This window comes from Podospora bellae-mahoneyi, chromosome 3, assembly GCF_035222275.1.
Source record: "Podospora bellae-mahoneyi strain CBS 112042 chromosome 3, whole genome shotgun sequence".
Classification (NCBI taxonomy): Eukaryota; Fungi; Ascomycota; class Sordariomycetes; order Sordariales; family Podosporaceae; genus Podospora; species Podospora bellae-mahoneyi.
Genome location: NC_085882.1, coordinates 3,085,062 through 3,104,732, shown reverse-complemented (window position 1 = coordinate 3,104,732; position 19,671 = coordinate 3,085,062). Strand labels below are relative to the sequence as shown.

At 54.2% G+C, this 19,671-nt stretch overlaps 11 protein-coding genes across 11 annotated transcripts; 5 read left to right on the top strand and 6 right to left on the bottom strand.

Moving 5' to 3' along the window:
* The first annotated feature begins 265 nt into the window (after positions 1-265).
* QC761_309020 (uncharacterized protein) lies at positions 266-1,339 on the top strand. The gene is made up of 3 exons (XM_062878049.1): positions 266-445; positions 697-1,067; positions 1,142-1,339. Exons 1-3 carry the CDS (start codon positions 373-375, stop codon positions 1,286-1,288), a joined length of 591 nt encoding a protein of 196 aa, XP_062733878.1. The 5' UTR covers positions 266-372; the 3' UTR covers positions 1,289-1,339.
* Positions 1,042-2,176, bottom strand: QC761_309010 (uncharacterized protein; the record flags this gene model as incomplete). The annotated part of the gene is made up of 3 exons (XM_062878048.1): positions 1,042-1,569; positions 1,643-1,823; positions 1,923-2,176. 3 exons carry the CDS (start codon positions 2,174-2,176, stop codon positions 1,345-1,347), a joined length of 660 nt encoding a protein of 219 aa, XP_062733877.1. The 3' UTR covers positions 1,042-1,344.
* A 434-nt stretch (positions 2,177-2,610) lies between these two features.
* On the bottom strand, positions 2,611-6,520 carry SEC31 (protein transport protein S31; the record flags this gene model as incomplete). Its single annotated transcript, XM_062878047.1, has 3 exons — positions 2,611-2,655; positions 2,715-6,240; positions 6,315-6,520. 3 exons carry the CDS (start codon positions 6,518-6,520, stop codon positions 2,611-2,613), a joined length of 3,777 nt encoding a protein of 1,258 aa, XP_062733876.1.
* A 613-nt stretch (positions 6,521-7,133) lies between these two features.
* Positions 7,134-8,306, top strand: QC761_308990 (uncharacterized protein). The gene is made up of 2 exons (XM_062878046.1): positions 7,134-7,771; positions 7,836-8,306. Exons 1-2 carry the CDS (start codon positions 7,379-7,381, stop codon positions 7,962-7,964), a joined length of 522 nt encoding a protein of 173 aa, XP_062733875.1. The 5' UTR covers positions 7,134-7,378; the 3' UTR covers positions 7,965-8,306.
* Positions 8,307-8,334: 28 nt separating this feature from the next.
* QC761_308980 (uncharacterized protein) lies at positions 8,335-9,717 on the bottom strand (the record flags this gene model as incomplete). The annotated part of the gene is made up of 5 exons (XM_062878045.1): positions 9,256-9,717; positions 8,760-8,974; positions 8,674-8,689; positions 8,528-8,590; positions 8,335-8,468 (listed from the first exon to the last, which is right to left on the bottom strand). Exons 2-5 carry the CDS (start codon positions 8,820-8,822, stop codon positions 8,335-8,337), a joined length of 276 nt encoding a protein of 91 aa, XP_062733874.1. The 5' UTR covers positions 8,823-8,974; positions 9,256-9,717.
* Positions 9,188-10,458, top strand: COX12 (Cytochrome c oxidase subunit 6B). The gene is made up of 4 exons (XM_062878044.1): positions 9,188-9,427; positions 9,901-10,013; positions 10,079-10,142; positions 10,204-10,458. Exons 1-4 carry the CDS (start codon positions 9,382-9,384, stop codon positions 10,233-10,235), a joined length of 255 nt encoding a protein of 84 aa, XP_062733873.1. The 5' UTR covers positions 9,188-9,381; the 3' UTR covers positions 10,236-10,458.
* Positions 10,459-10,957: 499 nt separating this feature from the next.
* On the bottom strand, positions 10,958-11,902 carry QC761_308960 (uncharacterized protein; the record flags this gene model as incomplete). Its single annotated transcript, XM_062878043.1, has 1 exon — positions 10,958-11,902. One exon carries the CDS (start codon positions 11,900-11,902, stop codon positions 10,958-10,960), a length of 945 nt encoding a protein of 314 aa, XP_062733872.1.
* A 381-nt stretch (positions 11,903-12,283) lies between these two features.
* QC761_308950 (uncharacterized protein) lies at positions 12,284-13,689 on the top strand. The gene is made up of 4 exons (XM_062878042.1): positions 12,284-12,436; positions 12,533-12,570; positions 12,786-13,154; positions 13,218-13,689. The coding sequence occupies exons 1-4, from the start codon at positions 12,398-12,400 to the stop codon at positions 13,270-13,272; spliced, it is 501 nt and encodes a 166-aa protein (XP_062733871.1). The 5' UTR covers positions 12,284-12,397; the 3' UTR covers positions 13,273-13,689.
* A 516-nt stretch (positions 13,690-14,205) lies between these two features.
* On the bottom strand, positions 14,206-14,597 carry QC761_308945 (uncharacterized protein; the record flags this gene model as incomplete). The annotated part of the gene is made up of 3 exons (XM_062878041.1): positions 14,206-14,333; positions 14,392-14,473; positions 14,523-14,597. The coding sequence occupies 3 exons, from the start codon at positions 14,595-14,597 to the stop codon at positions 14,206-14,208; spliced, it is 285 nt and encodes a 94-aa protein (XP_062733870.1).
* A 345-nt stretch (positions 14,598-14,942) lies between these two features.
* Positions 14,943-15,722, bottom strand: SPC25 (kinetochore-associated Ndc80 complex subunit spc25; the record flags this gene model as incomplete). Its single annotated transcript, XM_062878040.1, has 1 exon — positions 14,943-15,722. The coding sequence occupies one exon, from the start codon at positions 15,720-15,722 to the stop codon at positions 14,943-14,945; it is 780 nt and encodes a 259-aa protein (XP_062733869.1).
* Positions 15,723-16,036: 314 nt separating this feature from the next.
* QC761_308930 (uncharacterized protein) lies at positions 16,037-19,653 on the top strand (the record flags this gene model as incomplete). The annotated part of the gene is made up of 3 exons (XM_062878039.1): positions 16,037-16,472; positions 16,527-18,450; positions 18,504-19,653. Exons 1-3 carry the CDS (start codon positions 16,313-16,315, stop codon positions 19,651-19,653), a joined length of 3,234 nt encoding a protein of 1,077 aa, XP_062733868.1. The 5' UTR covers positions 16,037-16,312.
* Between the last annotated feature and the right edge of the window lie 18 nt (positions 19,654-19,671).

Below are 19,671 nucleotides of genomic sequence, written 5' to 3'. Positions count from 1 at the left end.
TATGGCGTCGAACCCCTGGTGAGAAAAAAAGGCGGCGACGACGGCGAGGTGTCGCGGGTTCAAGGTCGATCGGCCGCGGCGGCAGCAGAGAAATTTGGGAAGGTCGAACTGGACTGGGATTCGGGCTCCGATAAACCGATCTGCCCCTACCGGGGATTAGGCATGATAAGCCTTAACCCTAACCCTTTCCAGGCTGAAGTGGCCTGCCTGCACTTGGTCCTCTCATTCATTGATTGGTTTTGGGTTGCAGAGGCTCTGGAGCTCCCTCTTCACTTTTCTTTGGAGCAACGCTGAGCAGCAGGGCGAGCAGAGATCTTACAGCCGCACGTATATCATACACTCTTTAGGTCATCCTCTGCAACTCGAGTCAAAATGGTCTACTATTTCACCTCGACCGTGGTTGACCCGCCGGCGTACATTTATGTCGGCAAGGACAAGTTTGAGAGTGAGTGTGTTAGTTCAAGTCCATGTTGAAGAACGGAAACTAACATCTCACAGATGAAGAGTTGATCAAGCACGGCTGGGAGGAAGATGTCTGGTAAGCCTGCCTCACCTACCGTTCCCGGTCCCAGCCAAGACCTCCTCTACCTACCTACAGAACTCACCCTCATACTCTTCTCTTCTTCAGGGTACGTTCCATACCCCTTTGCCACTCATGCCTATCCCCTCGCTAACGCTCGAGGCAGTTCCACGTAGACAAGCTCTCCTCAGCCCACATCTACCTCCGCCTCCCCGAAGGCCAAACCTGGGACGCCATCCCCGACCCCCTCCTCACCGACCTCGGCCAGCTGACAAAGGCCAACTCGATCGAGGGCAACAAAAAGGACAACATCACCATCATCTACACCCCCTGGTCCAACCTGAAGAAGGACGGCTCCATGGCCGTCGGCCAGGTCTCGTTCAAGGACCAGAAGAAAGTCAAGCGGATCCTGATCCCCCAAAGGGAGAACCCCATCGTGAACAGGCTCAACAAGACCAAGGTGGAGAAGCACCCCGACTTGAGGCAGGAGAAGGAGGATAGACTCAAAGAGCTGAGGAAGAGGGATCATAGTGCTTTTCTGGCGAGGGTTAGTCATCCCCTCCCGTTTCTATCTCTTTTAACTTGGTTAATTGACGTGTGTGTTAAAAAAAATAAAAACAGAAAAAAGAAGAAGCCCGCATCGCCAAAGAGCGCCAGGAGAAGAAATACCAAAAGGACCACGCCTACGACGACATCTTCACCGAGGAGAACCTGGCCCAGTCCAGCAACCAGGACAGGGGGTCAGATTGGGAGGATGATTTCATGTAGTGTTTTTTTTGTCTCTAACAAATCAACCCCCCATTTTATTCAGGAATTGACTCTTACTACTGAATGTCACTTCCCATCTGGTTAACCCCCACCCCCTTAACCTTGTGATCACTCGGGTTCGCCGCCGCCTCGTACAGGATATTTGCCGGTGCTCGTCCCAGCTGCATCCACTCCCCCTTGAAACCAATGTACGATATCCTCGTGACGTCCTCGTCTCCGTCGCCAAAGTTGTCGGGGAAGAAGAGGGACAGGCGGCGGACGGCGTTGAAGCGGGCTCTTCTCTTTTTTTTAAAAAATTTTTTTTTTTTTAGTCTCTCAGCATTTTATTTTGTATGAAGTGAAAGGGGACCTCACCACCGCAATCTCCTGCACCTCCCCCGTCCGGGCTAATTCAAACTCCTGCGTCGCGGTTGCGCTTTCAGCAACATCAAAATCGACATCATCCCTGTTGATGATAACTTTCATCGTCTTTGGCGCAGAATCACTGTCTGATGTCCTCAACAAGATACTATGCAGCTTGACCTGTCCGGTAAATCTTCCCTCACAAAATCAGCCAACTTCCAAAGCCATACAGTTTTCACTTCTTTCTTATACCCAAACAGGAGAAGAAAAAAAAAACAGTAGGAATACGTACGGCACATTCACCAACAACTGCTCATCCCCATCGCTCTCAACCTCAGGCTCAACCCTCAACCTCTCCGCCCACGTCTTCTTCAGCACCTCCTTCCCTGACCCATAAGTAGCCTCATTCAGCGTCGTCACCCCGTCAAAGTCAATGTGCTGGTACAACGAAAACTGCAGCGCGGGCGTGATGTCGTCGCTGTGGTCATGTTCTCCCTCCCCGCCATGAGAGTGGTCGTGGTGTTCGTCGTGGCAGTGGTGGGACATTTTCCTTCCCTCCTTTCCTTCTTCTCACCCGTGATGAAATAAAATAAAAAGGTGAAAAAGTAAAAGTGAGATAGATGTTGGTGTGGTTGAGGTTGTAATCAAGTCAATGTTGTTGACATGGAAGGTGTAAGAACCGTCGAAAGCGGGTGTGTGAGTGAGTGAGTGGCTCACGTTGCTAATAATTGCGGGGTCAGGTTTCGGGATAAAGCAGTTGCCACGCACACACTTGCACAGTTTACACGGAGGAAAACAGCGGCCAGACAACCGCTCAAAACTTGAAGACTGTGATTCATTCATAAAGTCCTAAGATAAAAAGATGAAAATTCACTCCAACACATAACAGCAAGCTATATTGTACTACTGCCAACACTACCAAGCACAAAACCACCCGCTCCTGCTTTTCCATTCCTGCAAAATTACCAACCATCAACCGCTCAAGGAGTCGCCTTGCTCATGCTGATCAACCGCTTCACACCAACCTGCAACACTCAGTCAGCAATCAACTTTATAGTCACCATCAATCAAAAGAACAACTTACCATCCACTGTCCGCACTGCTCAGTCTTCTCCCTTTGAATGTCCACCTGGATCTTGCTCGCGACGTCGTAGTTCTTGCTGGCAAGAGCATCCGCCAACTGAGCCAGCTGCGCAATCGTGTCTGGCTGGACGAGCTCCTCATTGTTGAGATGGTCAAAGAGAAGACCCAGACGCTTCTGCGTGTCCTTGACCTGCGGCGCGAACGAAGCGGGAGCCTTGGCTGCTACTCTCTGCATGTCCTGGCTAAAGATTTCCACCAGCTGCTGAGCGCTGGGAGGGATGTGAGACCGGTCACCGGCGGGATGTCTGGGCTTGGCCACCGCTGGCGGTGGAGGGGCAGCCGCAGCCGGGGCAGGGGAAGCACGGGGCGGTCCGCCAGCTGGTGGGGGTCCTACGGGAGCACGGGGAGGACCGGCGCTGGGTGGAGGCCCCACTGGTGGCCGGCCGCCCTGGGGAGGAGGAGGTGCGTACTGGCCGACGGGTGGTGCCGACTGGTGTGCAACGGGCGCAGGGGCGTACGGGTTGGACGGGGGAGGAGCAAGTGGGGTGGACGTCAGGGGCTGGCTATAGGTTTGCGGCGCTGGTGCCGGGGCGTATCTGCTCGGGGCAGGGGCACCAGCGGGAGGGGGGTTGTATGGCGATGCTGTCCGGGGAACAGCCATGGGTGATGGCAGCGGAGGTGCCACCTGGGGTTGTGGAGGCGCGTACGGGTTGGTGGAAGCATGGGAAGAGGCCGACCCGGGTCTGTACGGCAGCTGTTGGCCAACCTGCGGGGGCCCAGTCAAAGGAGAAGCCGTGTTGCGAGGGGGTGCAGGGCCCTTGGGAGGAGGAGGTGGTGGTGTTGGTGCTCCTCGCTGATAGGGGCCAACGGGGGGAGGGCTGGTCAAACCCGCGGGGCCACCATAAGGCGAGGTGACCGGGGCGACACTTGGGGTAGACCTCCGAGGAGGAGGCTTCTTCGCCGCCATAGACTCTGGGAGATCATTCCAAGCACCAACGTCCTTCTTGATCTGGGGCGGGGGCCCAGTATTTCTAGGTGGGGGGCCAGCCGAGGTGAAAGACTGAACGGGAGGTGCATACCCACCGCCTACAGGAGGAGAAGGCGCGTATCCCTGACCTTGAGGAGCGTATGGGGAGACACCTGGAGGGGCGTACTGAGACCCATATGGGTTCTGAACGGGAGCGCGCTGCTGAGCCTGAACAGGAGGAGCATATGGATTGGCGGGTGTGGCGGCAACAGGGGCAACAGGGGCGGCCTGTTGATAACCCAGAGGCGCAGGGGCGCGAGAAGCCGCGCGAGAGGCAGGAGCCCGAGTAGCAGCGGCAGCAGGCTGGGGAGCAGCCTTCTGAGTGGCAAGCTTGACACGGTTTCTCGCAACCTCGGCAGCAGGGAACTCGTTGGGGAGGAGGTCGAGGTACTTTTGAGCGATCGCCAGCTGGCCATGGGCAGCGGCAATATCAGCATACTCTGTATACTTGTTGTACAGAGCCTCGAGCTTCCAGCCGCCGGTGAGGTTCTTCTCCTCATCGGTGAACTTGGTCACCGCACGGAACATGGTAACCTTCTCGATAAACTGCTGCAGCGATCTGGCGTGGACCGAGAAAGTCGAATCATTAGTGGACTCCTTCAGTCCAGCCTCCTCGGCCTCCTTGAGCTGAGCGATCCAGATGTCCACCACCTTCTCCAGCTTGGAGCCGACAAGGTAGCAGAAAGAAGCATCGTTTCGCGACCCGGACTCGTAGATGCGATCTCCAAGTGCTTCGCAGAGATCAGGGAATTCGGAGGGATCAGCAAAGGTGCAGAGAGTAACCATAGTCTCCTTCCAGTTGGCGAGGTCGGCATTGTAGACGACATCCCAAAGGTTCTTTCCAATGATCGAGTTGATCACGCGGAGATAGCTGGGGGCACCCTTCTTCTGCGCGAGGTAAGCGGTTTGGACCTTGTCGACGAGATCCTTTCCACCGCAGTTAGCAAGAATGAAGGCATCGGCGATCCTGTTCTCCTTCAAGCAGATGTTGACGGCCTTTTCGAACTTGCCCAGGATAATGGCCTTGGTAATCTTGTCCTCGAGGTGGGTGTTGCCCTCGCTCAGGAGGTGGAACGGGTTGTCGGTTCTGGCGCCCTTGGTGGCAGGCAAATCGGACAAGAAGTCCTCGCCATCATCTACATCACCCCACATGCTCGTCACACGCTTGTGCTTCCTCTTGCCGTCGCCATTGGCTTGGGGAGGAGCCAAGCCGGTCTCTTCTGTTTCCTCCTTGGTCTCGGTGGTCTCGGCAGTCTCGGATTCTTCAGCCCCGTTGGACTCCTCCTCTTCTTCCTTGGAGTAGCCAAGATACTCTACAATCTTGGTACGGCCATCTGAGGCGCTCAGGGTCTTCAACACCTGCCATTCGGCCTTCTCCTCCTCCGTCTTGGCAGACTCAATCTGCGACTCACAGATGCCAGCGAGATCGCCACTCTTAAAGGCCTCCTCAAACTTCTCGGTGGCAGATCCAATGTCTGAGTCTACAGAGAACCCAACAATCTGGATCTTGGAAGACCTGGGCTGACCAGCGGGCGTATCGTTCTTGCGGAGAATGACAAGCTTACCACCGTAGCCAAAGGATACGCTGACAGGGCGCTCAAACCAGTTGGGAGCCCTAGGGAGAGAGAAAGAGGTGGTCTGAAGCTGGGTCGGGGCCTTGGAGAAGAAGTCATCATCGTCCAAGCTGTTTTGGGGCACTGGCGCCGTAGAAGGGTTGGTGTTTTGCAGAGTGTGGATGGTGATCTTGCCATCAAAAGACGCAATGGCGGACAAGTTGGGGTTGACAGGGTTGAAACGTGTCGAGAAAGCCCAGTTGGTGGCCTCGGGGAACTCGCCATACCGCTCTCCGGTCTGCGGGTTCCACACGAGTGATCGGTTGTCCTTGCCGCAAGAAATCAACAGGCCTGGATCCTGTTGGCACCAAGACAGAGACAGAATGCCCTGATCGTGGCCCTGAAGGGTCTTCTCGGGAACCTGCGAGTTTCTCAGATTCCAGAGAGAAATAACTGGGCTAGTGTCATCGGACGTTGCGGTAAGGAGGCTCGTCGAGTTGTTCGGGTCCCAAGCGATCGCACTGACGGGCTTGCGGTCTCTGGGTGTCAAGGTCAAGGACAGCTTCTTCGTCTTGAGATCCCAGACTGAGACAAATCCCCCGGCACTTCCGGCCGCCAAAATGTTGGAAACCTTCCTGTTCCATGCCACGCACTCGATATCCTGGGCGGCGGCGGTGCCAAGACGGAAAGCGGTCGAGGTGTCGTTAACGTCCCAGATGAAGAGTTCGCCCTTTGAGCCAGCCGTGGCGAGAACGTGTGGTCTCAGGGGGTTGAATTGGAGTGACTTGACAGGGCCGGTGTGCTTTGTCGTGCGTGAAATCAGGGCATCTTCGCTGTCCTTGAGCTTCTGGGCATCCCACAGCTGCAGGGATCCATCCTCCATTGCGCCGGCAACAACACCCAATGGGTGCTCGTCACTTGGGGCACCCCATGCTATATCGTAGAATCTGTGATGCCACCCCGTCAGTTTGTCTGGTCAGGTAGCTCTATGGTGGTGCGGCTATCTCGATCTAGTATGTACCTGGACTCTGTGCTGATGGTAGCTATCGGCTGGAGCTCGAGCCCCTGTTCTTGGGAATCGAGGTTGAGGTCCCACAGCTCGAGCTTGGTCTCGTCGGAGAAGTCGGCGTCGACTGCGCCGGAGCGGGTGCCGGTGACGACGAGGGCGTCAGAACCGGGCGACCAGGCAAAGGCCCCGGTCCGCGGGATCTCTCTCAGGCGGACCATGACGGTCGGTGGGCGGTGGAATAGGTAGACGGCGTGTTACTCCGTAGCGACCACGGCGGTAGAGGGGTTTCTCGGTGATTATCGTTATGGAATTAGAACAAAAACGGGAAGTGGCAATTGGCTTGAGACGCTTATAGAAAACACCGGGAGCTCTTCTCCAGAGAGCTGTCAGGCCGTGAGGGCGGACGAGAGTGAGGTGGTGGTTTGGGAGGTTCAAGGTGGGAATGTTGGCTGGGCGAGTTGCCAGATTGCAGCCAGGGCGCCAACTAACATTGCGAGGTATGGCGCCCACAGGGGGTGATGCCGCCCCCAGTTTTTGGCAGCTGTCCCTTCCAACAAGGTGGGGTTACCCTAACCCTTGTTTCACTCTTACACATGTAAATCAAGGGCACAAAGATTCCATATTCTCGTAGCTAAGTTGCCAAAAGAGGGACGAATCTAAAGCTCGAGAGAAGATTGTTTGAGTAGATCATCAGATCAAATTAAATTCAAAACACCTCGTCCAGTCAAACATCCGCCTCCAACCATGACGGGAGCTTGGGGTCCCTGAACAAGCAACCCCAAGCTCTGGCGGGGCATCACTGCAGCTTGCATCCAGGCAATCTTCACTCCACGTGATTTCAGCCTCTCTATCAATCAACCCAACATCTCAACTCACCACCACATCATAGCTCTCGAGTATTAATCCGGTGGAATATCTGGCAATCAAGTCGACATTGATCCCGCCTGCCGAACGACATATCTCAATACACACCTCTTCCAAAATCCAAGACTCAACCACCAAACCATCACTCCTTACAGCTCTTGCTCTCCGTTAAACTCACTACCACTTACACATCCCCTTCCCACCCCCCGAAAATGTCGGACGCAACCCGCTGGAAAGCCACCATCTACGTCGGCAACCTCCCTCCCCAAGCAACCCTGCAAACCATCTCCGAAGCCTTCCTCCCCTTTGGTGAAATAGCAGACATCTCCCTCCCCAAAAACGACGGCCGCGGACCCAACGGTGCTGACAATAAGTCCAACAATAATGACTTCCTCGGCAAAGGCCCCCAACAACAGCAACAACAACAGTCAACTCACCGTGGTTTTGCCTACGTTGAATTCGAGGATGAGGCCGACGCAAAGGAGGCGATCGACAACATGGACCAAGCTGAGATCTTTGGGAGAACTATCAAGGTTTCCGCAGCCAAGATCCCAAAGAGCGCGCAGACGGGTGGGCTGGGGAGTAAGACTGCTGTTTGGGAGCAGGTGAGTTTTGACCCCATCTCTTGATGTTCGAGGAGAAAATATGTGCTAATTATATGACAAATAGGAGGGATGGTTGGCCGAGAATGCCGTCAGTGAGGAGGACAGGCTCGCCTCTGAGCAGGCTCAGAACAGAGCAGACGATCCAATGCAAGGACTGGAGGGACTGGATGTTGCTGGTCCTAAGCCAGAATGAAGAGATGATTTGAGTTATACTGACGATCACGAGGGGGTTACACCATGACATCACCAACGATATCGAGGAACAATGTTGATATTGCAGCCCCAAAGGGGGAAAAAAGTGTGTGCATAGCTACGGCGTTTAGGAGAAGGTGGCCTTTTGTTAGTTCAAGGGAAAAAAGAAGAGAGCAATGCCATATTGTTCTTTTGTTGTTTCACGCATTGAGAGAAAGGGGGATTGCTACCCGTTTGAATCAGACGTCGATTTCACCCTCCAAACCGACCCAGCCTGTCCATCATATACAAAGGGCGCCCCGCCGCCTCCCAAGTCTAAAAATGAAAAGACGAACCCTCCTGCTCTGACCTCCAATGCTGTTTGTCTAAGCTCAGTGGTGCTCACCGGCAGCGGCGTGGCTGTCGGCAGCGCGATTTTGTCTCTTGAGACGGATGGTCTTGTCAACGACCAAGTGACGGGTGATGGAGTAGCAAGCCGCGCAGACGGCGAAGCCGACGACGACACCTGCAGTCGTATGAGTATTTGTTCCGGATAACCAAAGGTAGACATCGTGGGCTGCTCACCAAGGGGAATCAACTCGGCGGGGATGTTCTTAAGGCGTCTGAGGCGCTGGGAGACAGTGTGGGCTACATAGATCGGTTCAATTCGTGTCAGCGTCGTCGAGTCATCCTAGCCCAGATATCGTCCTCTTCCCGTTGCCTTCACATACCAGACTGCTCCTCCTTCTATAAACACCAAACAGTTAGCTCTGACGCAATCAAAAAAACACAAAACTGTTCTCGTCGTTGCACTCACGGGAATGGGCCGCATCATGCGGGGGGTGGCCCGGAACATCCGCAGAGAGCGCGTAGCAAACATTGTGAAATGACTGAGTGGGGATGTTCCTCGAGAGGGTAGACTGTGTGGCTGTCGACGACGTCTTTTGGAGTTCTTCGGGTATTCTCTGGGGGGGGGGAGCTTCGGCAAGTTGGAAGGTTTACCTAGCTAAGCGGGTTTAATTCCGCCAAGAGCCAGTCACCGTCAGCGATATCAGCCCACACTGTACTCCGTACTCTCTGCCTGCACCAAGAAAAACATGTGCCTCAGGCAGCCATTCCTCCAATCACCGCTGCGAAGCTCCGTCAAAGTGACCCACTTTCCGTCATCAGTGTGCGTGCACTGGCACTGGCACTGCATGAACACAAGCCCAAGCATCAGAGAGCTCTCGGTGGCAGCAGCGGACAGCCGAACCGAAAAAAGCTCCAGCCAAGAGCACAAGCCAGCCAACCCGAGAGCTCCTATCCATACCTACCTCTCATCATCTCTCCGAACCATTATCGAACAGCGTACTTTCCAAACCCCTCTCACCAAAACTCCCACGCCCCCCCCGGTCGTTGTTCTCCCCTCAACCACAACCACAAATCAATAAACCGCCAAAATGTCTGACGAGGAGCGCGTTACCAAGCCCTTCAAGTTCGTCACCGGTACGTTTGTCCAGTTCCTCCCATGTGCTACCGAAGTGCCCGCAAAGCTGTAAATTCCCGCGGTAAAAGAGGAGGAGGATGGGGGGGAGAAAAAAAACAACATGGTCTGATTTTGGGACAACAACGACACTTTGCTAACATCCGCGACAGCTGGTATGCATAAATCTCTTTTTCTGCCCCGATTGAAGCCCGAGAGTGTCGCATTGGTTGCCGAGGGAAATGGAATTGAGAGCTGGATTGAAATGGGGATGATTGAGCTTGGGGAGCTGGGCCGATGACGATGACGAATGGTTATGACGGAACGACGACACATGGACCGGCTGCCGACACCGACGCTTTCAACAACTCAGATGCTGGAGAAGGGGGATCGCCACAATTCCACGTGGAAGCCGACGTCACGCCGGAAAACAAAGCAGGAGGAATTATTTTGAGCCGCGAAACAGAACCTCTGACATGATGGATTTCTTCTATAGGTGTCGACGCCCGTTTCCCCAACACCAACCAGACCAAGCACTGCTGGCAGAACTACGTCGACTACCACAAGTGCATCCTCGCCAAGGGTGAGGATTTCGCTCCCTGCCGCCAGGTCCGTAGCCCCCTATATATTACCCCCTATCAACCTATCAGCTGATAACTAACCCGCATGCGCAGTTCTGGCTCGCCTACCGGTCTCTGTGCCCTAGCGGTTGGTATGAACGGTGGGACGCCCAGAGAGGTAAGCTTCCTGTTTCATTTCCACCTCTCTGGCTTGAAAAGATGACTGACATACCCAACAGAGGCTGGCAACTTCCCCGTCAAGCTCGAGTAAGCGTGCTTTTCGAGATGGGAAAGTTGGATTAAACACTACTGCCCAGCATTGCGTGCAGAGAAACGGAGAGTAAGGAAGCTAGGAGCTAATGGAGAACGGCGACGGCGGCCCCCCAAACAAAATTACCTTTTGTGACACTAGAGAAAAATGCCATCATTGGTAGTAAACTCAGGGGAGTTGTGTGTGAGGGTCAGGCATATAGAATTTTGAGAAAGACGTGGGTTTTGGTTCGCCCCCTTTTCGGCTCCTGGTCGTCTGGTATGTTGACTGTAGATGTGCTTGTACAATATCACATTGAGAGGTTGTTCCTACAGCGCACCGCATTGCCGCCTTGGGAACATGGGTAAGGTAATATGGTGCTTGTCAGCTATGTACAGGCTGGCTGGTATCAGAACCCCCTTGCATGAACCTATGACGGGCTTCGTCAACCGCCATTGGATCTCGCTCCCAAGACCGCACCCCGCAAGAAAATATTCGTTTCCAGTTCGTATCTCGTTCGACATCCAAAGTCAAAGAAAGCACAAAGATTGATGTGTAAATTACGTGCTGATAGCCTGGTATCACAAATCCGTTTATGAACCTTATAACCCGTTCCGCCAAACCCAAGTACAAACCGCTGCCAAATAGTACGCTTTGAATGCCCTCCTCCCATGATGTCCCAGTAATACAAATTGATACAGATTCTCGCTCGATTTCCACAGTTCCCTTTTCAGTTCAAATGTTCACTCCTCATCAGAGCTCATAAACTCATCATCCTCATCAAAGCCGAAAAAAGTCCTCGCCTGAGGTTTCTCCACCGGCTTCACCACCTCCTTCTCCTTCCCCTTCCCTTTACCATCCACCTTTGCCGTGTCAGCCTCAGGCTCAACCTCCGAAGGCGGCGTCGTCTCTTTCGACCCTTGACTGTGCTCCTCACCCCCCTCGCTACCATCCCCCATCTCCCTATCCTCCTCCTCCTCCTCTCCCGAACCCGAGCCAGATCCACTACTTCCCACCGACGTCCCCAAAAGATTATCAACCACCAACCCCCTCCTCATCGCCTCTGCAACCGCCTCCCTCATCCTCTCCTCCCCCACCTCCTTCTCCTCCACCCACTTCCCATCCAACCCAACCTTTTTACTGCCATATTTGATCTCCTCTTGCTTCCTCTCCGTCATCTCCACAATCTGCTCCCACCTCTTCTTGCGCGCCTCCCTTTCCTTCTTGTCCATCTCAGGTTTGATAGCAAGGTACTCGGCGAGTGCTTTCGCCTCGGTGACGGTCCGTAGCCTTCGGCCGTTGAGGTTGCGGGAGGAGCCGTTGTCTTCTTGGGTTTTTTTGCGCTTGGACATGCGGCCTCCTGCTGCGCGGAGTTGGGAGCCGAAGCCGCCTTTGCCGCCGCAGAGGGGGGCTGAGAGGCGGAGGGTGAGGAAGTCATCTTTTTGTGAGGAGAGTAAGGAAGAGATGGGGGAGGGGGAGGAGGGGGGAAGGTAGGTGGAGGAGAGGGTTGTTAGGAGGAGTTGGCGGGTGCAGAGGAGGGAGGAGGAGGAGGGGAGGCGGGAGTCGAGGGTGGTGATGAGGGTTGAGATGGGGGTTGAGGGGGGGAGGGCGAGGGAGAGGGTTGGGGGGAGGGAGGAGCCTGTGAAGGAGGTAATGAGGATGTTGATCTTTGAGGGGGGGGAGGCCATTTTGAGGTGGTGTTGGGTTTGCGACTGGGTGTTGATGCGGCGATTGGCGATGGTTGATAGGAGTGGCGTTGCGCTGTAGATCGAATAGTTTTGAGATATGCGCCGGCTTGAGGTCAGAGATGTAGGCATCCGGTCGCTGCCGTGGTAGTTGGGAGTCGCGCGTAGAGTGAATGTGTAGGCGAAAAGTTAGCTACAGTCTTTGTAGACTTTGTCGTCGCAACCTTGATGGCGGCAGGTGATAGCGATGGCTGGTGACCCAGGAACCTTGCAGAAAGGTGGGTCCCCAGCCACAGAGGCAAGTTGTCGGTCGCGCCAAGATTTTATAGCTGTGGCTGTGCAGCCCCGCTAATCCCGAGCCCTACTACCGTCTTGGAATTTCGGCGCTGCAGCCCACAAATCGCTGAGACCTCGAATTTTGGCAGCTCGACTCCCCAACGACGACACTTCCGCCAGACCAAGAGACCCCATTGTGTCGATACCGGCCCCTTCGTCAAGATGCTTATTCCCAAGGCCGATCGCAAGGCGATCCATGAGGTAAGGCCTTTTTTTTTGATGTCTTCGTCGCTGGAGAGAGGACAGCGGTGGTTCCGAGGGGCCCTGATGAGTCTGTTAGCTAACAAACGGTTGTAGTACCTCTTCCGTGAGGGCGTCATGGTCGCTGCCAAGGAGTACGTTCACCCCCGATTTCTCTCAGGCCATTCTCTTCAATTTCGAGTTCTACGTATCACGAGCGAGGGCCGAGTTCCCAAAATCTTGAACCGACGACTGCACTCGATTTCCTCAAATTCACCCAGCACCGAGCCCTCAAACACCAACACGATCTTTTCCGACTGCAACAACGGATTGATGGACAAGTGCGGACGCTAACGGTTGAATTGTGCAGCTATGAGTCCACCCACGAGACCGGCATCCGCAACCTCTATGTCATCAAGGCTTGCCAGTCTTTGACCTCCCGCGGCTACGTCAAGACCCAGTTCTCGTGGCAATACTACTACTACACCCTCACCCCCGAGGGTCTCGACTACCTCCGCGAGTGGCTCCACCTCCCCGCTGAGATTGTCCCTGCCACCCACATCAAGCAGCAGCGGTCTCACGCCCCCCCCCGCGGCATGCTCGGCGATGAGGGCCGCCGTGAGGGCAGATTCGGTGGCCGCGGCCGTGGCGACCGTGGCGACCGTGAGGGTGGCTACAGACGCCGTGAGGCCGGTGAGGGCAAGGAGGGCGGTGCCCCCAGCGACTTCGCTCCTCAGTTGTAAGTTTGGACTCTGTGAGGGATGTACAGGAAGAAGGGCTCTTTTGCTGACAATATTCACAGCCGTGGTGGATTCGGTCGTGGCCGTGGCGGCCGTGGTGATGCCCCTCCCTCGTAAATGCGAAAAGCCAGATCATCTCTCTATCTCTTGGGTTGCCAGCGGCGGCATAACGGCATGGCACGACATGTACTCTAGGCCGAAAAGATTGCCAAGGGTCGGTCGACCAGCGATGCGCTCTGCACCCACTCACTAACCGGGATTGTGAGTGGAATGTGCGTTGGGGGAGTTCGTGGTTAGAGAATCATTCGGGAAAACTTCTGCATTCGGGGTCATCATCTGCGGTCAATATCACGATTTTTGAGTCCTCTCACTGGGTTGTTGAACTTAATGACCGGTTCCGATGGGGTTCTATGGGACAATTATGTGAAACTAAAAGGAGTTTTTGATGGTTTATCTCGGGCAACGAACGGTCAAAAGTCGTCAGCCGCCCTGTCACGTCGTTGAGGGAATGTGAATACGAGCGTCCAGTCCAATTATTTCATGTGTTCAAGTGCTCCGAGTGTGTGGTTTTTCTGTGCAGTCTGAGAACTGGCAGGTTTGATTAGAGTCAGTTGTCAGACTGCACTGCAGCATTTCATATCAGAACGCCACAGCAACCCAACCAGACCATGGGTATCACACATCGCCTCTGGCTGGGATCTCGATTCGGAAACATCGATATGGCCATCAGCACGCCCAAGCACGTGTGGAACGAGGAATCGAACGGAATCCTGAACGCGATGTATCTTGTGATGCTCTCTGAAGATATGCCCTCGGAAACTGAAAACTCGTGGAAAAGTGAATCGCTCTTGATTCTGGGATTGCAACAGCATTTAATATTGGCTATAGCTGGATGGAGCGTTCAAGGTTCAATGACAGCCCATATAACATACAAATAAGTTGGGATGAACACACCAGACATGAGCCAACGCTCGCTCATAAATTTGCGTCCCTGTTTTTGATATAAAGACATGGAAAAGGCAATGTTCGCGGGGAGACAATCTTTTATCATTATTTTGATATCTCGACACACAGCCCTCCCTCAGGAAGCTCGGTCATCTCCTCCGGCTCGCCCCAGCAGGAGCAGCAGCCTCTAATCGCACGTTTTGGCCTTCTGTTCTGAGTTCCTTGACTACCTCCTGTTTTTGGTTTGTCAGTATTCGTGTATGTGAGTTTGGAGGGGTAAGAGGTGAAGACTTGCAGCCAGCGCCTCGGGGTTGACCCCGTTTTCGATCATGGAGATGCATATGGAGAGGGTTCGGCGGTCGAGGTGGCAGTTCTGGGAGGTTTAGTTAAAACCAAACTCGGGGGAAGAAAAAATAACTTACCAAAAGAGTGGATATCTCGTGGAGAATGTCGACCGCTTGTTGGGCGGCGGCTTGCTTTTCTGTTCGGTCTGCCATTTTCTGGGTGGTTGTTTGGGTTGTTTGGTAGGGATGAGGGTTGAGTGTGATGGGGAGGAGTTGTGACGCGTTGTAGGGGTGAGGGTTGGAGGTGGGATGGGTTTAATTGGTGGGGTTGAGTTTTCACGCGACGGCTTTCAACGCTTGTAAGATGCATAAGATTTATGATGAAAATGCAGAGGCAAATATGGAGTATTGATTCAATATTTTCGTCCTCCAGACAGTAAAACAAAACAATTGGTATCTTGACGCAGAAAAATCCAACCTTACCCACCTTGCCCAATTCATTACCCAACCATCCATCCATCATGATTATCATAACATTTTTTGACACGACCCAAAAAATCAAGACTTCATAGCCTCCACAAACAACTCCCTCATCCCCTTCAACAGCCCAACCAACTCCCTCGTCTCATTCACCCTATCCAACACCCTCTCCACCTTGTCCTTCTCCAGCTTCGGCCGGCAATGCTTCACATCATACTCCCTCCCCCCCATCGCCAGCTCGAACCAAGCCTCCCTCTCCCAGTCCTTCTCATCCACATGAGTATACACAAACTTGAGCCTGTCCTCCTTCCCCGCCCCCTCAATCCTCAAACACAGATTTGTAACCCAAAAATCCAATTCAGGGACGTTATACCTCGCCTGCGCCTCCAACTTCTTCTGATGCTCTCTCTGTTTTTGAAGCCTCTCCTCAATCTCCCTCTGCGCAGCCTCAATCTGCTGCCTTAAGCTATCCCGCTGCGCAAGCTGCCTGTCCCTCTGCGCGGTAAGCGACGCAATAGCCTGCTGCATCTCTCTCGTCTCGGCGGCTTCCTTCGCGATGGTTTGCTGGTAGGAGGAGGTTTTCAATTGGAGGATTTCGATGTCTTTTTTTTTCATTCGATGGTCTTCTTGGAGCTCTGCGACGTTGAGACGGAATTGATTGCGTTCCGAGAGGACGCGTTTCCGGCCGGACTCGATGAAGGAGTCGAATTTGAGGGTGAATTTTGACATGCGGTCGCGGAGGGAGTCGAAGTCGAAGTTGATTTGGGGGAGGGAGTCGGCTAGGTTTGTTGTGGTGGAGGGGGGTGGGAGGGGGGAGGGGCGGGTTGTGGTTGAGAGGGAGGGGTCGAAGGAGGACATTTTGGATTGTTGGTGGTGTTTGCGATGGTTGTTATTGGGTGTGTGGAACGTGGTGATGGCAGGCGTTGCGCGAGGAGTTGGAGTTGTGATGCGAATGGTGGGTGTTGAAGAAGGCGGGCAGGTTTGCGACAGGCGATTTGTTTATCGACTTTCCGTTCTGGGGTTGGTCTCCCAGCAGCCCGGGTTTTGTATGTACGCCAAGACTGCCCCCACATGTCCCTCGGCCCTGTAGCCGTGAGTGGCTGCGTGGGTGACTTTGCCCCACTAAAAACTTATCACTTATTTCTGGGTTCTGGGGTTCTTCCTTTGAAAGCAAGAATTGCATGAAAGTTGCCTTCGACATCGACTTTCACTCTCATTAATGTGATGTCTTGATTTTCCCTCAGCCCGTTCTTTCCCAATTCAGACTCTCGTTGGCTTGTTTTGCTGTTTTGCATCGTCTTTGAACGAGTCTTTGAACAAAAGCTCGCGACCTCTTTTCTTTTTGGAATCTCAAAAGTACTTTCATTCTGGATTTTGTCGTTGACAGAAAAACAAGAGAATGATATTGAGACTCGCAAACTCTGCCATTCCAGACGCGAGAGACCCAAATGGATGAAAAGCGCGGGACTGGCCACTCGGCTGGGAAGTCGAGAGTGAATGCGAATCGAAGACACCATACTGATGGTGTGGTTGGACGGTTGAGTTATACGCCCGCTCAGCGGGATGGTGCTTTTGGTGAACTGCGCAAGAATCGCCTCGAGGATGAGAGTGAGTTTTGTCAGGCCCCCGAGAAAATTTTGCGGCTTTGACTAACGCATGCAGCTCCCAACTTTCAGCAAGTGACGCCCTTCAGCCAGTGGTGTCCTCCGAGTAAAGTTGCTGCTCCTCAGTCCAACTTGGGGGGCCCGTGGAGAATCGCCAGGGCGCAAGGGAACTGGCTGACGGAATTTCTTCCCGAGGCTTCCATCACCGAGGATGCGCTCGAAGGTCTATTTATGGAGGAGATCGCCAGCGCCAAAGACAGCACCGAAGCTTCACCTGTGTCGACAACCTCTCTCTTTTCCGTTGGTGAAATCGCAGATGTGAGGACCGGACGCAATGGCGACGCAGCGATTTCGGTCATGGCTGTGTCGTCTGGAGTCTCTGGAAATGTGCTTCGTTTGATCAGCCTCGCTCGAGAAGAGTGGGTTTGGGAGGAGGCTGATGTGACGGCGTGTACCAAGGCACCCGATGCCAGATTCGAGGGAGAGTGGTGTCAGGATGCGACCCCGATTTCTTTGGTCAAGTTTGCTATCAATGCAAGCGGCAGCAAGAACAAGCAGGGGAAAAGCGTCGACATGATTCGCTGGCTTTTAGTTCAGAAAGAAAGCTCGACCACGATATGTGAGCCAGAAGTCCGGGACTTGCCCATGCCTACCCCTGGCCTGGCGACAACATCGAGCCCTACCTCTCAGATATTTATCAATCCCCTGGCGACGATACCAATAAGCCAAACTGGTGGCAGCCCACAGACAGATGTGTGCTTCATCCGTGGGCCGGATCGAAACATACCCCAGCTTGTTATTATCGACCAGTGCGGCTACTGGAGCATATGGGACATCACGGGGCGCCGGGATAATCGACCAAAAAGCTTGACGCCAGTTCTGACGATGTGCGGCAACATGCTGGCAGGCTCCATACCTAAATTGCCGAGCTCGTCGACAAGCTTGGACAAGCCGCACAGGGTTGTCTACTTGGAGGTCGAGGCCGATGAGTCGAGCTCCCATGAGCTTGAGCACCCAAGGCGACCCTTTCTCCTTTTGAACACCGACCAGGCTCTGCATTTGTTTGACATCGAGTCGCAGAATTCACATCCTGTGGCTCTTCCATCGTTTGGACTCGATCATCAGCGCGTCATGGAAGTCGCTCCCGCTCGACTGGACCCTGGACAGTTCTTTGTCTTGACGAACAAGAGTCTACTGTGGATTGCGGCCAAGAAGGGGGCTGACGGCACAGTCAAACCCGACTTTCTCGCGATATGTCCGCACCAAAAAGACAGCAGTGACCCGACTCTGCGGATCGAAGTCTCGGCTGGGACGTTTGTCAATGATGTTTCGGCCTGTTTCGTTTGTGTTTGGTCCGCGCAGGACACGGAGATGAACATTTTCTGGTTTCTCCTGCCGGACTCGGGCACGACGACTGGGTACCATCGTGAGGTCGTTTCGTTGAAGAGCCGTTCGAATTTTGTTGGCCTTGGCATGCTTCCTGTTAAACGCAAGCTGGGGAAGAGGGATACTATCACGCCTTCTGGCAAACGGCTGAGGGATGCGTCCATGAGGTTCTTTCAGTTTTTGACTCTCAGTCAAGACATGGAGGTTAGCAGCGCGCTTTGTGTGTGGTCGGATGATGAAGGCGCCGAGATACCTGCCCCAGAGGTTTTAGACAGGGGCGGTAAGAGCAGAGATGCCGAGAAGGAGCTACTGGAACATCTGCACAAGAGGCTTGTTGTTCCAGATGGGTTTGATGAGCTCACTGTCCTTGGCAAACGCAAGATTGAAGAGCCAGACTTGGGGGATGAGAAACCCAAAAGGCTGAAGCTCAACGATTGCAGCCTTGTTGGGCTGCGTTTGGGTATGGATCCTAGTGAATGGCGGAACCGGACGCTTCATCTTGAGAAGATTGAGCCGGCTACTGGTCAGGATCTCAGGTTCCTTCGAGAGGCTGTGGAGAAGGAGAAGGAGGATGGGTATATGCCTAGACACAGCGTGTAGGTTCTTTTCTAGTTGCATATGAACATGTCCACCTGCTAACTGTTTCCAGTCTTGAGTTGGCAAAACCCAGCCATCAGCAATCAGACGATGGACTCATCACTCTTGCCCGCACATGGGCAGACATACAACCAGAACTGCAAGACGATCAGGAAGAGGAAGAATGGCTCTATCCTCCCGAAGCAAGCCGTCCGATCCCCGGCTTCACTCCGGACGACATGGCCCAGAACTTGGGTGAGCTGTTCCCCAAGCCTCGCAAACGAGCGCCGGCAACAGTCAAGAATCGCCGGACCCACATCCTGCAAAAGATGGCCGCCGAGATGTTCCTCTCCAACATTTCCGTTTCGGCCGTCCCTCCGTCTTGGGGCAGCACACTAGTAACCCCCAACGACAGCCAAACCCAATCCCAATCCCAATCCTTCTCATTCTACTCCTCCTCCCAACCAACCCTCCCCTCCTCCTCCTTCCCCCCCACCCCCTCCAGCCCATCCAAACCATCCCGCCTACCCTCCCAATCAGCCGACCCCGAAGATGAACAGCCACAAGAAGACGTCGTCGCGCTCCGCCTGAGGAAATACGGCTCCATCCCCACCTCGTCCAGCCGCAAGGGCGAATTGTCGGTTGACATCTCCCCCTGGGAAGTGGGCGGCGACCCGGACAACATAAGCTGGCACCTTGGGAAGGATAAGGAAGATATAGAAGCGGAAAAGAGAAAGGATAAACGCTTGAAGAAGATGATGGCCAGACGGCAGCGGGTGGAGAGGTTATCGCAGAGATATTTCGGGGAGGAGTCTTCCTTTTTGGAGGAATCGGCTAGTCAGCAGTTGCTGCCGGGTATTCAACCTAGCAGCCAGCTGGTGTTTAGTCAGGGGGTTGTTGTGCCGGGGTCGCCGGCGGCGTTTTTGAGGAGTCCGACGAGGAAGGGGGTGGTGAGGCCGACGAGTCCGTTGAGGAGGGAGTACAGGATGGGTGGTGATGGTGGGAGGGAGAGTTCAAGCCAGCAGGGGGTGGGGGTGAGTGGGGGGAGTAGCCAGACGCCTAGTCGGCAGCAGGTACCGCCGACGAGGAGTCAGGTTTTGCCGGGGTTGTTTGGGGGACGGCAGAGTTTTGGTGCGGGAGCGGCGGGGAGGGTGAGGGAGAGTTTGAGCCCGTTTAAGAAGAAGAAGAGGAAGAGTGAGGGTCGGTTGAGTGGGTTTAGGTAGGGGGGCTGAATTACACTG

What these genes read in the sequence shown, in the direction of transcription:
- QC761_309020 (XM_062878049.1), top strand. Translation starts at nt 373, where the DNA reads ATGGTCTACTATTTCACCTCGACCGTGGTTGACCCGCCGGCGTACATT. An exon ending in CGGCAAGGACAAGTTTGAGA is followed by an intron (nt 446 to 696) that starts GTGAGTGTGTTA and finishes AGTTCCACGTAG; the next exon opens with ACAAGCTCTCCTCAGCCCAC. An exon ending in ATAGTGCTTTTCTGGCGAGG is followed by an intron (nt 1,068 to 1,141) that starts GTTAGTCATCCC and finishes AAATAAAAACAG; the next exon opens with AAAAAAGAAGAAGCCCGCAT.
- QC761_308990 (XM_062878046.1), top strand. Translation starts at nt 7,379, where the DNA reads ATGTCGGACGCAACCCGCTGGAAAGCCACCATCTACGTCGGCAACCTC. An exon ending in AGACTGCTGTTTGGGAGCAG is followed by an intron (nt 7,772 to 7,835) that starts GTGAGTTTTGAC and finishes TATGACAAATAG; the next exon opens with GAGGGATGGTTGGCCGAGAA.
- COX12 (XM_062878044.1), top strand. Translation starts at nt 9,382, where the DNA reads ATGTCTGACGAGGAGCGCGTTACCAAGCCCTTCAAGTTCGTCACCG. An exon ending in GCCCTTCAAGTTCGTCACCG is followed by an intron (nt 9,428 to 9,900) that starts GTACGTTTGTCC and finishes TTTCTTCTATAG; the next exon opens with GTGTCGACGCCCGTTTCCCC. An exon ending in ACGGTGGGACGCCCAGAGAG is followed by an intron (nt 10,143 to 10,203) that starts GTAAGCTTCCTG and finishes CATACCCAACAG; the next exon opens with AGGCTGGCAACTTCCCCGTC.
- QC761_308950 (XM_062878042.1), top strand. Translation starts at nt 12,398, where the DNA reads ATGCTTATTCCCAAGGCCGATCGCAAGGCGATCCATGAG. An exon ending in GTCATGGTCGCTGCCAAGGA is followed by an intron (nt 12,571 to 12,785) that starts GTACGTTCACCC and finishes TGAATTGTGCAG; the next exon opens with CTATGAGTCCACCCACGAGA. An exon ending in AGCGACTTCGCTCCTCAGTT is followed by an intron (nt 13,155 to 13,217) that starts GTAAGTTTGGAC and finishes CAATATTCACAG; the next exon opens with CCGTGGTGGATTCGGTCGTG.